This window comes from Apteryx rowi, unplaced genomic scaffold (assembly GCF_003343035.1).
Source record: "Apteryx rowi isolate R43461 unplaced genomic scaffold, aptRow1 scaffold_493, whole genome shotgun sequence".
NCBI classification, from domain to species: domain Eukaryota; kingdom Metazoa; phylum Chordata; class Aves; order Apterygiformes; family Apterygidae; genus Apteryx; species Apteryx rowi.
In genome coordinates this window covers 548,933-563,135 of record NW_020450753.1, presented here as the reverse complement: position 1 = coordinate 563,135, position 14,203 = coordinate 548,933, and the positions used below count along the sequence as shown (strand labels likewise).

Genomic DNA, 14,203 nt, shown 5'->3' with positions numbered 1-14,203 from the left:
AAAGATTAAGGGGACGCAATGGGAAAAAACAAGGGCAGTTCAATCCTCCTTTAATGGCACTCTGAGGGTGACTCTGAAACCTGCTGTGACAGTAAAATTAAGTCAAGGAGGACAGGAGACAAAGAATGTTAAATAGAAGCACATACTCCTTCATAGACATAATTTGGACAATCCATCAGAGGATTTCTTTAAGCACACTGTAATAAAATAGCTTTCTGTTGGTGGCTATACTCACCTTGAACGGAAAGAAACGCAAAGGTACTCTCGTTAGCTTGCTGGGTGCTGCACTCTATTTTACCAGAGTCACTCAGCCGTGTGTTGTGGATGATCAGCTCTGAGGTAAACCCATCACTGCTGGTGTAATTTTGAGATGTGAAGCGGTCTGATGTTACAATAGCTCCTTGAGGATTAACCACAGTGAGGACAGGACTTCCATTTGACAACCAGATGAGAATTACCCATCTTAACGACAAGGTACAATTAAACCGGGCTTCTGAACCAGCAAGGACTGTCACATTAGTAGGGCCAGTTATAATAGAAGAACAAAAGCCAAGACCTGGAAGAAAGAAGAAAACACGCAATCTGTAACTACATAAACACCAACATCAGCTAAGGCCTTTGGCTTAATTTTTATGGTCAGCAATGTAAGGGGATAAAAAGCAAGAACATCTGGTTCAAATGACATTATTCCCTGGGAGCAGTGGGATATTAAGCACTTAGTTATGTATCAGGAAAGGCTGTTGATTCAACTATGCTGGCACTTTCCCTCTGACTTTTCCTTCAGTACTTGATCCTTTCAGAAGGAGATTCATATCTCATTTTCAACAATGCCTCACAGTAAATGGTTAAAAATTATCTATGGTAAAATGAAACTGCAGCTGAGCAGTGTTAAGCACACAGCAGTAAGTTGTGGGCAAATGCTACACAGGCTTGTTATAATGGATCCCCAAGCCAATCTTTGTCAACCCAAGAAATATAGGCTTGTATAAATTTAAAAATCTTAACGTATTTAGAGATGGAAATGTACAAACAATCTAATCTTTCAGCTAACCTCCAGATGAGATTTTTTTTTAAATGCATTAGATTTTTTGTCTCTCTGCCTCCCATTCCCAAATCACTTAATTTTCTCTTTTCACAGAGTCACTAAAGGCCAGACTTATCATTACTGCTCAAGGAAAATGCTTTCACCCTTAAAAAGGAAAAATACATGAGTTTTCTAGACTTGAAGTACATAACAGAGTATGTAGCAGATCCCTTAACTATGTTTTCCTTCCCCATACCTCAGATTGCCAGTGATTCTTTTCTACCCCCTTCCATATGCTTTCCCCTCCTCCCTGCTTTTCTTACGCATGATTCAAAATACATTCTCCCCTGTCTTCTCTGGCTTTCTATTAACCAGATCTGCTGTAATTCATGAGTTTTTCTCTTTAAAGGTACTGTTCATTTGGTTAATATTTTTCAGAATTCAGAGCTCAGCTCTAATGAAGGCATTTTGTTTTCTTTCCCTCCTCAGCATACCCAGGGCCTCCCATTGCCCTCAGTGGAAGGAAAGCACAGCCATTGCCCAGGCAGAGGGTGGTCCCCTGTACGTGCAGAAGCACTTGCTTCCAACAAGCAGAAAGTGAAAGAAAGACAAAGGCAGAGATCATCTTTTCAAGACAGCAGCTGTGACTTCAGTCTATGAAATAGCCAAGGGAAATAGGTGCCATTTTGAAAGTGAGCAATTCTTAAAGCATTTCTCAGAAAGAGGGCTTCATATATCCTTGTCTTCCCTGAGGGACAAACCTTCAAACATGAAGAATGATCTAGGTTACTGGCTTGGCATCTTAGGAATAGTGTTTGAGAGCAGCACTGTGTGAAATTAGGAACCTGCTTCCCTGGATCTTCATACTTTGTGACCTCCCTGTGGATTTTGGTTCAGTTCCCCTGAACACGCTATGTCTATGTGCAGTAGAGCAAAGGCAGAGGTACTATCAATAGTTTTCAAGGAGGAGAAGTTACTGACCAACTGGTCATAGGATCACAGGATAATTCAGGTTGGAAGGGACCTCAGGAGGTCTCCAGTCCAATCCCCTGCTCAGAGCAGGGTCAGGTCTGAGTCAGATCAGGTTCTTGAAAACCTCCAAGGATGGAGCCTGCACAGGCTCTCAGGGCAACCTGCTCCACTGCCTTATTATCCTTATTTTGAATAAGTTTCTCCTCATATCCAGTCTGAATCTCTTCTGTTTCAACTTATGCCCATCGTCTCTTGTCCTCCTGCCATGTATGGCTGTGAAGAGCCTGGCTCCATCTTCTTGATAACCTCCTTGCAGGTCCTGGCAGGCTGCTCTTAGGTCCCCCGCAGCCGTCTCTTCTCGAGGCTGAACAAACCCCAGTCCCTCAGCCTCTCCTCACAGGGCAAGTTCTCCAGTCCCTGACCATCATTCTGGCCCTCCACTGTCCTCGCTCCAGTTTATTGATGTCTTTCTCATATTACCACAATGGTAAGTTATTGTAAGCTGGTCATTCTCACTAAGGTGCTGCAGCCCACAACCCTGCCAGCTGCAGGTGGAGCAGAGAGGGAGGGACACAGTTGCTGAAATCAGAAAACTGCTGATGCTCTGTATCTCACGGGTGCAGCTCTTTCACCCTTCTATCCCAGGGCTGCTGCCGCCTCTTCACCTCCCTCTCAGCCCAGGTCTGCTCCCTCTCAGCCTTGTGCAGGGTCAGGGCAGGGGTAACCAAGCTGGCACACCAAAGGCAGGCAGAGGTCCCCTGTACCTCGCTGTGACATGGTTACACTTTGACAGGAACACAGAAAGATTTTGGTGGGAAGGGACCTCTGGAAATCTCTAACCCAACACCATGTTCCAGGCAGGGCTAACTTTAAAGTTAGGTCATTTGCGCAGGACCTCATCCAGCCAAATTTTGAGGATCTCTGAGGACATAGATTTCACAAGCTCTCTGCAGACCAACCAGACCTGCTGGAGAGGTCTACCTCATCAGTAAGTCTTTCTTTCCTTACTGGGAAATGTTCATCCAGAGGAAGCACAGGGACTGCCAGTGTTACCCTGATGATTCAGGCTATAGTCTGCATAAGTACAGCAATTACATACTACAGTGCATGGTAGTGTAATTAAAACCCTGTGTCTGCAAATTTAGCCTGAGCATAAGCGTTCAATTATTTTCTAGGAGAGAGAAAGTCTGAAATGGCTGTTATTCCCTTGCTAAGACTATTGAGAACAATGAAGTGCTTTTTAAAGGACCCAGGTTTTGTTCATTTTAGGTAGTTTATTCATTAATGGATTAATTTACAAATTACTGCAAAATTCGTATTTCATTCAGTCATTAGCTGGCATGAGCAGGAGAGGATATGTTTTATTGTTTCACACAAAAGAGATGTTTAATACTTGTATAAATGCAACCAGACCCCAATCTCAGTTATGATGTTGCAACCAGAACCTCCATACACACACCCAAGGCATATGGCCCATAATCTCATTGTTCCGCTGTCAACATCATTTTCTAATTTCCAGCTCACATTTAATCCTAGGCAGTTTATATCTACTCAGGTTTGTGCCAAGAATTGTTCTGTAATATAAATAGCTCCCCTCTTTCCTCCCACCCTCTGCATTTATTTACAAATGAGAATCTTCTCATTCTTTGTTTTGCTGGTTTATACAAGCCTAGCCCTCCTTGTCTCCTTGTATGATTGACTCTGAGTTCTGCCATGCTTACAAAAAGCTTTAAAAAATGTTTTTCACCTTTCTGGGTTTGTTATCTTTACCACGCACAGCATTCTTGTAAGCATATCTGTGTGTGAGCAATAAAACATTAAATCAAAAGCAAACTCTGCTTCTACTGATAATTAATAAAGCCAGACAATATAAGATAAAGCATATTTCAGTTCAACTTCAATGGCTCATTTTTTCCATTAAGTTATTCAAAGCTCTCTTGAGACTTGTAAAGGTGAACTGTAATGCTTTAAAACGTGCAACAGCTTGAAGATTACCTCAGCAATCAAATCTATATACATAGCTTAATGCATTGCTTTATAAACAGTTAATCCAGAAAAACAGCTAAAACCCATTTCCTCTTTTCTATTTGTCACTTTCTGAATGACAGGGATTCCCCACATGTCTGTGGATGGCATCATTTCCAGAACTACGAGTTTTCTAATTCTCATCGCATTGAGAATTACACTGAGAGCTCATTGATGAGGTGCATTCCAATGAGACCATTCTTCATTTAGTATGATCCTTTTCCTGGTATTCAAAATTAAATAATCGTGATTTCTATTCCTAAATGATATTACTGAGGTTGAGACACTGTCCTAAATTCAAATGAGTCTTTGAATTATCTATTTTTTCTTGAATCTAATTGTAACCAGCCTTTACAATACTACTCCCTGTACGTCCCATGGGGTCTGTAACATGTTGACATAGTGAACTTTTTGATTTTCACAGCTTGTTTGAATTCTTCCTGACTGGTTGAAGCTGACATAAACAGCTATCATGATGAGAGACAGAGCCATACACAACCCTTCTTAGAATTAACACCAAATTGTATTTAGCTGCCCATGAACCAGGAGCTGCATAGCAAAGCATGACAGTATTCATTCACACTGTTCCTATTAATGAAAACTGATCCCTATGCATTTGTATTTTATTTCTTAGCTTGTGTAAACATTTTACTTTCTTAAGGAGACTAATGGCTTGCTATGACTCTGAATAGATGATGTGACTTTCAGTACACTGCCTGCTGTTAATCTGTCTTTTGCTATGAGATCATGTCTGTGAGTTCCATTATAGTCCTCAAATTTAGACCTAAACATGAATAATCAGTGATCATCTACCATAAAAATACATGACTCATATTGTATTTGTCTTGTTCAGCCAGTCAAGACAGTACAGGCAAGTAGGTATGAATTATTCCTTCATTTATCTAACATAGTGATTTTTAACAGTGCACAGGTATGGTAAGATCTACATTTTCTTCCACCAACTACATCTGCTAGGAGCAATGGACAGCCTTCCACTGACTTCTCTGAGCTACAGAAGAGACCCATGAGCTTTGGAGGGATCCTATGGGGCAGGAGGATTGAGGAGTGGGAAGCAGCTCAACCTGGCCTCCCTTTGGACCTCTCCAAAACACCAGCACAGCCGAAAAAGGAGCCAAGATCTGGACAAGGTTGAGGAAGGGCTGTGCTAGGCTCAGCAGTCTCTATTTGTAGTCCTATGTTGTCTCTGCTGTAACTGCAAGCTGACCTCCTTAGACAGAAAATTCTGAGAAAAAAATGCTCTAAGTACCCCAGCTCTCTCATCGCTCTGAGCGCCTGCTGCCTTGCTGGCACACCCTGGTACAGAGTGGTTTATTTCGCGTTCCCTTCTGTTAGTTTGGAGCTGCCTGGCTTCATGAGTCTTCTCCTCCACCTGCTGCCCACACATTTCCAGTGGTTGTAACCTTGCCTCTTTATCTTTTTGCTTTTATTTTTTATCTTGCAATAGCACACAGAGTCCCAAACCAACAGCAGGTCCCATTGTCCAACACCCATACAAACACCGATAAAGTAACTTGTGTAAGGTCAAAGAGGACATACATGACAGAATGGGGACCTAGGGCCAGTTGCTTTCACCCAGTGCTATAATTCCTCTCTTCTGGGCCTTGCTTCTCATGCAAAGGAGTAAATTTCAGTGTTAATTTCATTTACATGCTGCTTGAAAAATATCTTGCAGCTAGTTGCTTTTAGACAAATTGAGGCCTCAGGCTAGATTTTCATTGCACTCTGCAGGAATTATGTGTTCAGCTCTTAACAGCTGTTTTAACATCTGCTTCCACACACACAACCAGTAAGAAATCCCATCCAGACAAATATCTCCCCTGATGCCTTTACAATAAGGGAAACTTTAGGCTGTCTACACGATCCTGCATTATACCTTTACTTTTGAAGAACAAAGCTGAGTTAAGACACCTTTCCTGTGGCATGTCATTAAATGTTTACGAAGGAATAACTACTGGCCAAAATTTACTTTAATTGAAAGGTGTTTATGGTGTTTCAGTTGTTCAGCCTTTCCCAACAGCATCCAGAATGTACATCAGCTCTTTTATGAACTGTTTGTTCCCTCCTCTGTCACAAAAATTCACTGTCATGGCCATCACAGTGGGTTTTGAAGAAACAAAAGCGCTTCTCATTTACTGTTTTCAGGGCTCTGGTGGATGATGCCTGTACTGAGAGAACCTCATTTGCCAAAGAACCACACTTTGTCACCAGCATTTTCCCTTCCCTGTCTGAACTAACTCTCACTAAGGGACCACTTTTTCCTGCTGAAAGTACAGCAGCAAGGGATTTGAGGCTACCTTTGCCTCCCCTGCTCTCCTCAGCTGACTCTGTCTTTCCTGCTTTCATATGTGACCAGTTTGGATGAAACACAGTGAAAAACAGGATGGGCTTATCCTTTTGTCCTAATGATACCTTTTTCAGCCTCATTATAGTATTTCAAAATACTCTCCTCCTCTATATCCTTATCTCCCTTCCATAAATTGTGCCTTTTTATTTTATCCTTCACTTTCTGTGTCTAGTCTCTGTCCTTCTCCCTTCCTCCTCTGCTCCTTCTGTTTGGATTTCTACATTTTTTTCCTTCCAGTCTGCTTTAAATTTCTTTTTCTTTTTACTCCTTTTTCAGTCCCTGTTTCACACACCCCCTTGTTTTATGCCTTCCCTGCCTCATCGCTTTCCCATTTTTTCTCCCACTGCTTCAGCAAGGACTCTGCAATAAATTGTTTTGGATTTAGCAAGATTTTTCTTCAGCACATCTCAAGTTTATTTCAAAAACCAACAGCCCTGAAGCTAAGCTTTTTGAAAACCAAAATAGGTTTGAGCTGGGTTGTCAAAGTCTGCAGAGAAAGACTGGTTTGTTTGCTTATGTTAACAAGCCTTTTAAAAAGCTTATAGGATGTTTCTGTCAAGTAGTACCAATCCACTGGTACTCCGCGACTCATGATCCCACCCACCTGTACACAAACCTCCTCTCCACAGCCCATAAACGTATTTTCCCATCTCTTCTCTGATTCATTGTCTAACAACTGTCCATTGCAGCCCCCCCCAGGCCTGCTGCCAGACTTGTCCTCTTCCTCCTCCTGCCGCGCTGTCTTTTGTCTTCTGTCATGGGGTCCTCGGGCCAGGAGCACCCCATTGCCACCAGCAATATCCCAGGGGCAAGGTGGGGCAATATAACACCCACTTCAGTTGTACTTGATTAAAAGCACTAGTGAAGGGTAATAGAAATCCTCCAATCCTGCCCTGCTGCGGATGCTTAGGAAGGCAATGTAAGAAGCAGAGCAGGTAAAAACTGAGGCTTCCCTGTTATAACTTCCCATTGTCCAAAACTGGGAGATTTAGGGACTGCCTGAGCCAGTGATTGCATCTGCACCACTGGATTTATCCTCCATGAATTTGTCTAATATGTTTTTCAGCCCATTTATAATTTGGTATCCCCCATATCAGGTGACCATGAGCTTCACTATTTAATTACATTCTGTGAGGAAAAACACATCTTTTGGTTTGCCTTAAACCTTCTTTCTGACAGTTTTACTCATTGTCCCTACTTCTTTTTGTTATGAGAATTTGTGAATATGTATTCTACCATTCACCTCTATATAATTATTTTAATAAACCTTTACTATTTCTTCTTTTTCCCAAGCTGAAAAAAATCTCTCTAGTGAAGCTTCTCATCATAACTTTGATTACCCTTTTCGCACTTTATACCTTTCTCAGGCCTAATTTGTTCTTTTTGAAATAGAATGGCTAACACAACATCCAGTATTCAAGATATAAGCTTTCTGTAGATTTATATAATGCCAGGTTTCATTACATTTCCCTTGCTGAAGACACTAAGCAGTGAAATTTTCTCTCTTTTTCAGCGTGTTGTTCACAGTCTCCAAGATGTCTATTCTTTTCCCCACTAGACATCTTTAGTTAAGTGATGCTTTGCATTGAATTTTTTCCACTCCTTTAATACTTATTCACTGGGCATCGTGACATTTTCTTGCAAATCTTCATAGTCTCTTTTTGGATTTGGCTGCCCAGAGTAATTCTCTACCACCTGCAAAGTCTGCCACCTCACATTTCACTCCTCTTCACTGGGCTGTTTAAGAATTTGTTGAAACCACAGATCTGTGCACAGCTCCACTGGGAATACCACTCTGTGCTGAAAACTCACCGTTTATCTCTGCATTGTGTTTCTTTTCACCAGTTATTAAGCCACGACAATACCTTCCCTCTTATCCCACTGCCGCTCCTTTCTTTCAGAGCCTGTTAAAAACTCAGCTATGCTATAACAAACAAGTGAGCCCCGTCTCCATTACCCAACTACTTTACTTTATATTCACATTTTCTTTAAAGCTCTCTCACTAAGATGTCTTTTATGTGGATTCACTTTGAAATTCAGGCATGTGGAATGCAAATTGGAGGCAAATGAGCAAAACGATAATTTGCACATATTGCTGGAAGCAAAATCAGCTACTAATACTGAACTCTCATGCAGCGGCCCCCTCAAGACCCATCCTAAAGCAGACAGGAGGAGGATGAGCATAAGGAGAGGGAGGAATAAGCAGGACATCCCTTCTCATTGGAAGTGAGAGGGCAGGTTCCCCATCACCTCCCCACCCCATCCACTGCTCACTCCTGCTTACTCTAGCCCACTCAAAGCCATGAGATCATTCAAGCTTGAAATGCAAAGTTATCCATTTTAAACACTTTAAATGATTCCCCTTTGGGACTTACTGTTCAATATGATATTGCCAGTAACTGCCATTTACATGGCTTTAAAATCAGTTCACACATTTTGTCCAAGGTGGCTCATTTCACAGATTATGAATGTGTCCTACCTGTTAGCGAGGCAGTTAAGATGAAAGGAAGTAAAATGAATTTCTGGAACCTCTCCATGGGAGCATTCTCTCCTGGTCCCTAAGACAGAAAGTCACCAGCAGTCATTGCATGCTTAAAAAGAAGCTGAAGGACATAACCTATTGAGAAGCTCAGTAATGACCTGCTGCTTTGCATTTTATGATAAAATGTGACTTTGTGTGACCTGTATTACAAACAAGTGGGGATGATTAAGCAAGGCAGGGTTTGGAGGGAAAGTGGTATCTTTTATCAGAACAGCTGTTTGGAAGGAAGTAGATGAGTTTCAGTACACAGACCTTTCTTCAGCAGAGTACCCTCCCCCTACAGACCTCGCATCTCTCACGTCCTTAGTTCATTCTGGCTATTACAATGCTACTGCTTCAGGATTAACTATGTCAAGGGAAACCCATCTACATCATTAAATTTAATCACAAACAGCTGGGAAAATAATTCTCTTGGATGCCCACAATTGCACACGTAGTGCGGGGACACTTTCCACACTGCCAGCAGCATCCTGGCCAACTAATGAGCCCTGGGCTCCATCACTTACTGTCATACAGAGCAACTGCACTAGGCGCGAGCCGCTCCTGTGGGGCCGGAGGGCAGCAGACCTCCCTATGGAGGAGGGGTTGTTACCCCTTCCCAGAAACTGGCACTGAAGCGAGGCCTCCCACACCAGGCAGCTTGCTTTCTGGCCACAACAGAGGAGGGAGAGGAAGTGGGAATATATCCCAGTGCATCGCTACACCCAAAAAAAGTTGTTTTGCAATTTCTTCTAAGCATTTAATTGTAAAACTAGAATGCCTATCTGTACAACCCAGGAGACTCCCTCCAGCTTGCACAAGGCACTGCTGATGGAGGGACTAATTGCTCCATTTGTAAAGGGCGAGCTGATGCCCAGCCCTGTGCAAGAGACCCTGCAAGGGGAGAGAGACCAGCCCTGACCTCTTCTGGACCATGAGTTAGGGAGTAACAGCTGCAATTATTTACCTGTGCCACGTCTCCTCACCCCTGGGAGGGACCATTACCATCATCGCTGCTGCTGTGGGCAGCATCACTACCCAGCCAGGAGAAATGACTCCTGCCATCCCACCTTGCTCAGAGCAAGGGTGAGAAACACCAAACCTCCTCCCATACACCTGGCCTGAGCCATCAGATTTAGAAAGGCTGCTAGTGCAGCAGAGGGGTCCCAGGACTATTGCTCTGAACCTGACTCAAATCCCAGAGAGTTTATTGCACCCCCAAATGAAATACCAGCAGCTTTCAAAAGCGGACAGAGATAAGGGATAGAGATTGGGTGGGAGCCATCACTTTACTTCTGCATTTTTTGTTTTTCCAGTGTTTGTGATTCACTTCTGTGCTATTATTCTCCTCCCCCTCAAAATATGTGGGAGACAGCTTCACTGTGTTGCTTGGTTTACAAACTTCTTGGCTGGGAAATTAAGATTTGTGTTCATGAAAGGCACACAGGCCAAAGGATGCCATTTCCTGGCGCAGGCCAAATTTCTTGTCAGGTAAGTGTTTTTGTTTTCAGAGGTATCCTTTGTAGGTAGCTCTGTGATATGCATAAATATGAGTATCACCACAGAGACACTATGAGTTTCCTGCAACAAGTGTATTTTTTAAATCTCCCTTTTGCTAAAACCAAAACTGCATTAAGGAACAAAACACAAAAGCACTGACCCAGCTGTTTTGCTGCCCTTGAGCAAGCAATCTTTTGCCCCTTTCGCACTATGATCCTGCATTAATTTCCAGTGGTATTTTTGCGAGAGCAGTGGGAGGACGGGACGGCCGATTTTTGTAGTGAAGGGGTAGGTAGCTCGCAGTAAGAGGAGGCCCCTTACAGGAAGGCCCAGGGCGGCGCGCCGGCCGCATGCAGGCAGAGCCGCGCGCTGCAGCCGGCSCCGGCAGGCCACACAACAAAAACGCCTTTGTTGCCTTTCCGAAAGCATCCAGTTGTTGTGTCAAACTGTCCTGCAGTTCTGCTCGCTAATCAGGGTTTGAGGCAGGGCGTCTCTCCGAGTTAGGTGGGGAAGCTGTTAGTGGCCACCTGGCAGGTTGTTTTGCGCTTTCTGTTTTGCAAGCTTTCCGTTCACCTGCAAAACCTAAAGGGCAGCCCTGCTAATCAATCGGCATTTTAAGCAGAGTCCAGGCACTGATTTTTGTGTGCGTGTCAGGCGAGGGAGGGTTAGTTTGTAAGCTGATTTAGTTTTGCTTGATGTGTTTTGAAAGATTCCATTATTTCCTTGTCTCGCTTTCACATTTTGTGTGCTAAGGAGCTTTTGTACGGGCAGCCAAAAGGGGAGTGCTGCAGTGCGGAGCTGAAAGGGATTGCTCCTTCCTCTCTCACTGCATTAGCCTGAGCACATACACAAACCAGCCAGTGGTATTTATGTGTTATTATTACCTATTGCTTTAACAGAAACAGCATAAGCAGATCACCAGGAAACAAATCCAAGGTCCATGTCCTGTCCTTTCCTAGGAGGGTACAACCGCAGGCATGCGGGTCTAGAGAGGACCCCTTGAGCCAGTACTTCACCAAAACTGGCAACCATGGTCTGTAATCCCATTTATTGATCCAGCTGCACGAGTATCAGTTGAGCTGGAGGAGTTTTTGTGGAGAAGAATAAACTCGCCTAAACCTGCAGCTGTGGGTAGGACAGAGCCCATGCCCAAATTCAGTCCAAAATCAGTAAATAATTTGGGGAAAAGTTAAATGAGAAGGGAAAAGAGCATAGAGCCCCCATAGGAGCAAACTTCACATGACACTGACCTGAAAAATATAACTTTTTAGTTTACTTTTTACATTTCAAAAATGACTTTCAAAGGGCAGGGAAACATCCAGTTCCCAAATGAAACAGAATATTGTGCTTTACGATGAATTAAATACCTGGGGTTTGGCTTGAGCTGCTTTTTTTGTTATTCGATTATTTTCTACTTCTCCGCACGTTAATGTGCRATTTGTGTAAGGAACATCTAGTACCAGTATAAATTCTGCTCATAAGCTCTTGCCCTCAATCTGAGCCTTTTCCTTCTCTTTTTATGACTGGGAGCAACGAGACAAGATTGCCCAAAGCTGTTTGAGATGCTCCTTTCCTGGGGGGGACCAATTTGGTGCCCAGGGTGCTCGGGGTATTGCCTGAAATCTGATTTTTCTTTCCAGCAGGCTTCGTGCTGCAGGCTTCGTATGAGGGATGGAGTCGCCAGGGAAAGCTGTGCGGGTGGGAGGCCGGGGCCGGCAGGTGCCCGCACTGAAGCCGAGGTGCTGAAGGAGGGGGCCGGYGCCGTCCCACTCCCCCGTCCTGCTTCCCCATGGCCGCCCAGAGCTGGCCACCGCGGGGAGGCAGGGGTAGGGGAGAGGGTTAAATACTGTTTCAACTGTGGCTCCTCATGCCAGGAAATGTGGTAATTACTCCAGAGCAGTTACCTGGATCACCTTCCCAAAGGCTCCCTCTAACCACGAAAATGATTTTCAAAACCTCCCTTGTTTTTCGGATTCAGAGTGATCCTGTTCGTGCTATTCGCTCTGTGAACGCAGGGTGAAATTAACAGCATTTAAAATAATTTAAAACCCCGCCGGGGTTTAGCCTTACCTTTTCACCTGGAGGAAATCTTTTCCTGCAGCGCAGGGTTCACCCCGGGTGTGTTCGTGTGAGCAAATACCTACTTTCTCTGGCAAGGAACTCCTCCCGCGGACGCGGGCGTGCGCTCGCTGAGTGACGCTCCGCTCGGGAGTGGTGATACCGCTCAGCCGGGACGTCTCAAGGAAATTAGGCGGGCGAGTTTCGCTCGCCCTGACTTCGCAGCACGGCTTCACAGTGACATTGCGGAGGCGATAAGATAAGGTTCGATTTCCGCCCCAAACATGCATATTCCTGTGTTAATATTTAACCTGGCCTGTAGAAAGAATCACAGCTTGCCAGTGACATGCTCATAGGAGCAAACTTCACATGACACTGACCTGAGAATCTGGATGGGTGAGGACACCTAATGTCTTAACGAAGGACTGCTGCGCTGCGTCGCTGGGACTTGAAACGGCCTACAGCGCCAGCCACAGCACTGATTTTATTTGTTTTATGACTATGAAGTTAGTGCATTGATAATGCATGCTAAGGGTCAAGCTCACCTTGCTGTTATAAATGCACAGGCAGCACAGGGGTGAGCAAGGCTGAGGCCATCCGGGGGTCTGGTCAGGAGCAGAAGGACACGGGTTTGGTGGCAGGGCTGGGGACAAGGCTACAGCACAGAAACAAATCCCTCCGGGAGACAGGGCCATGGTGGGGCTGGGCACACACTGCAGCACTGCTGGGCAGGGACCGATGGCCCCTTTTTCTGCCACTTTGATAATAATCTGTGTTCACCAAAGCTGCTGTACCACCTTGTGAGAGATGTTCCTCCGATGGCTGTCGCCTTTATCTTCCCCTGAGAGCTGAGCTACATCTTCTCGTTACGTCATGATTGGTCAGCAAGAGAACTAATGGGTTACATCCGGAGACTTTTATAATGAGTCCATCTGCTGGGAAGCTTCAGCTGTGAAGAAGGAACATATGAGTTTCCTGAACTAGGCATGGTAACAGTTCTAACAAGTAGAAATTAATGTCACCCTGACTCAAAATGAAAAGCTGCAATTCAGCAAAGGGAAATGTGACATTTTGTTTGGGGGATTTTGATTCATTTCCAAAATGAAATTTCAAAAACTTTCTGTTTTATTAGAAGAAAATGTCACCCTGACTTGTTAAAAGAAAAACAGTGAAACCTGCAGGAAGTTTTTTAGACCAACTATAATTTTTTCTTTTTACTTCCTTGCTTTTCCAAACATTTATTTTTTTTAAGTCTAAAATCTCACACTCTTGCTCAGCCAGTAAATCTACTTTCATAATAGTATTCTTAAAATAACTTCTATGGATAGTTTGATTTTCATCCATACCAGACTAGAGGAAGAACAGGGAAAAGGTCTAATAAGCAGATGCCATCTCTGGTTGCCCAAGTAGGAAAAGTGCAGAAGGTTTAAACAGTTTGACTGGATCTTCAGTAAGGTTTCAGGGAGGCATTTTGAATTCATAAAATAGCTTCAGAAATGGTAGTAGGTGCTTTTAAAGCTTTTACAAAACTGTTAAGAATTTCATATAATCAGTTTTGATCCATTTCTTCATCTAATTCCCTTCTCTATTTTTCTCATTTTCCTCATGGAATTAAATCTGGCAAGAGATGTCAAGGACAACAAGAAGGACTTCTTCAAATACATCAGTAGCAAGAGGAAGACTAGGGAAAATGTGGGCCCTTTGCTGAATGGGGTGGGTGCCCTGGTGACGAAGGATG

The 14,203-nt window shown here is 43.8% G+C and overlaps 1 protein-coding gene across 1 annotated transcript in view; it reads right to left on the bottom strand.

The window, feature by feature from the left end:
* The window catches only part of IGSF5 (immunoglobulin superfamily member 5), a 30,700-nt gene extending 21,777 nt beyond the window's left edge, over positions 1-8,923 (bottom strand). Inside the window, exons 1-2 of the mRNA XM_026079177.1 lie at positions 8,866-8,923; positions 236-556 (exon numbers count right to left, since the gene is read on the bottom strand). Coding sequence (XP_025934962.1) covers positions 236-556; positions 8,866-8,923 — 379 coding nt within the window. The remainder of the gene's footprint in view (positions 1-235; positions 557-8,865) is intronic.
* Between the last annotated feature and the right edge of the window lie 5,280 nt (positions 8,924-14,203).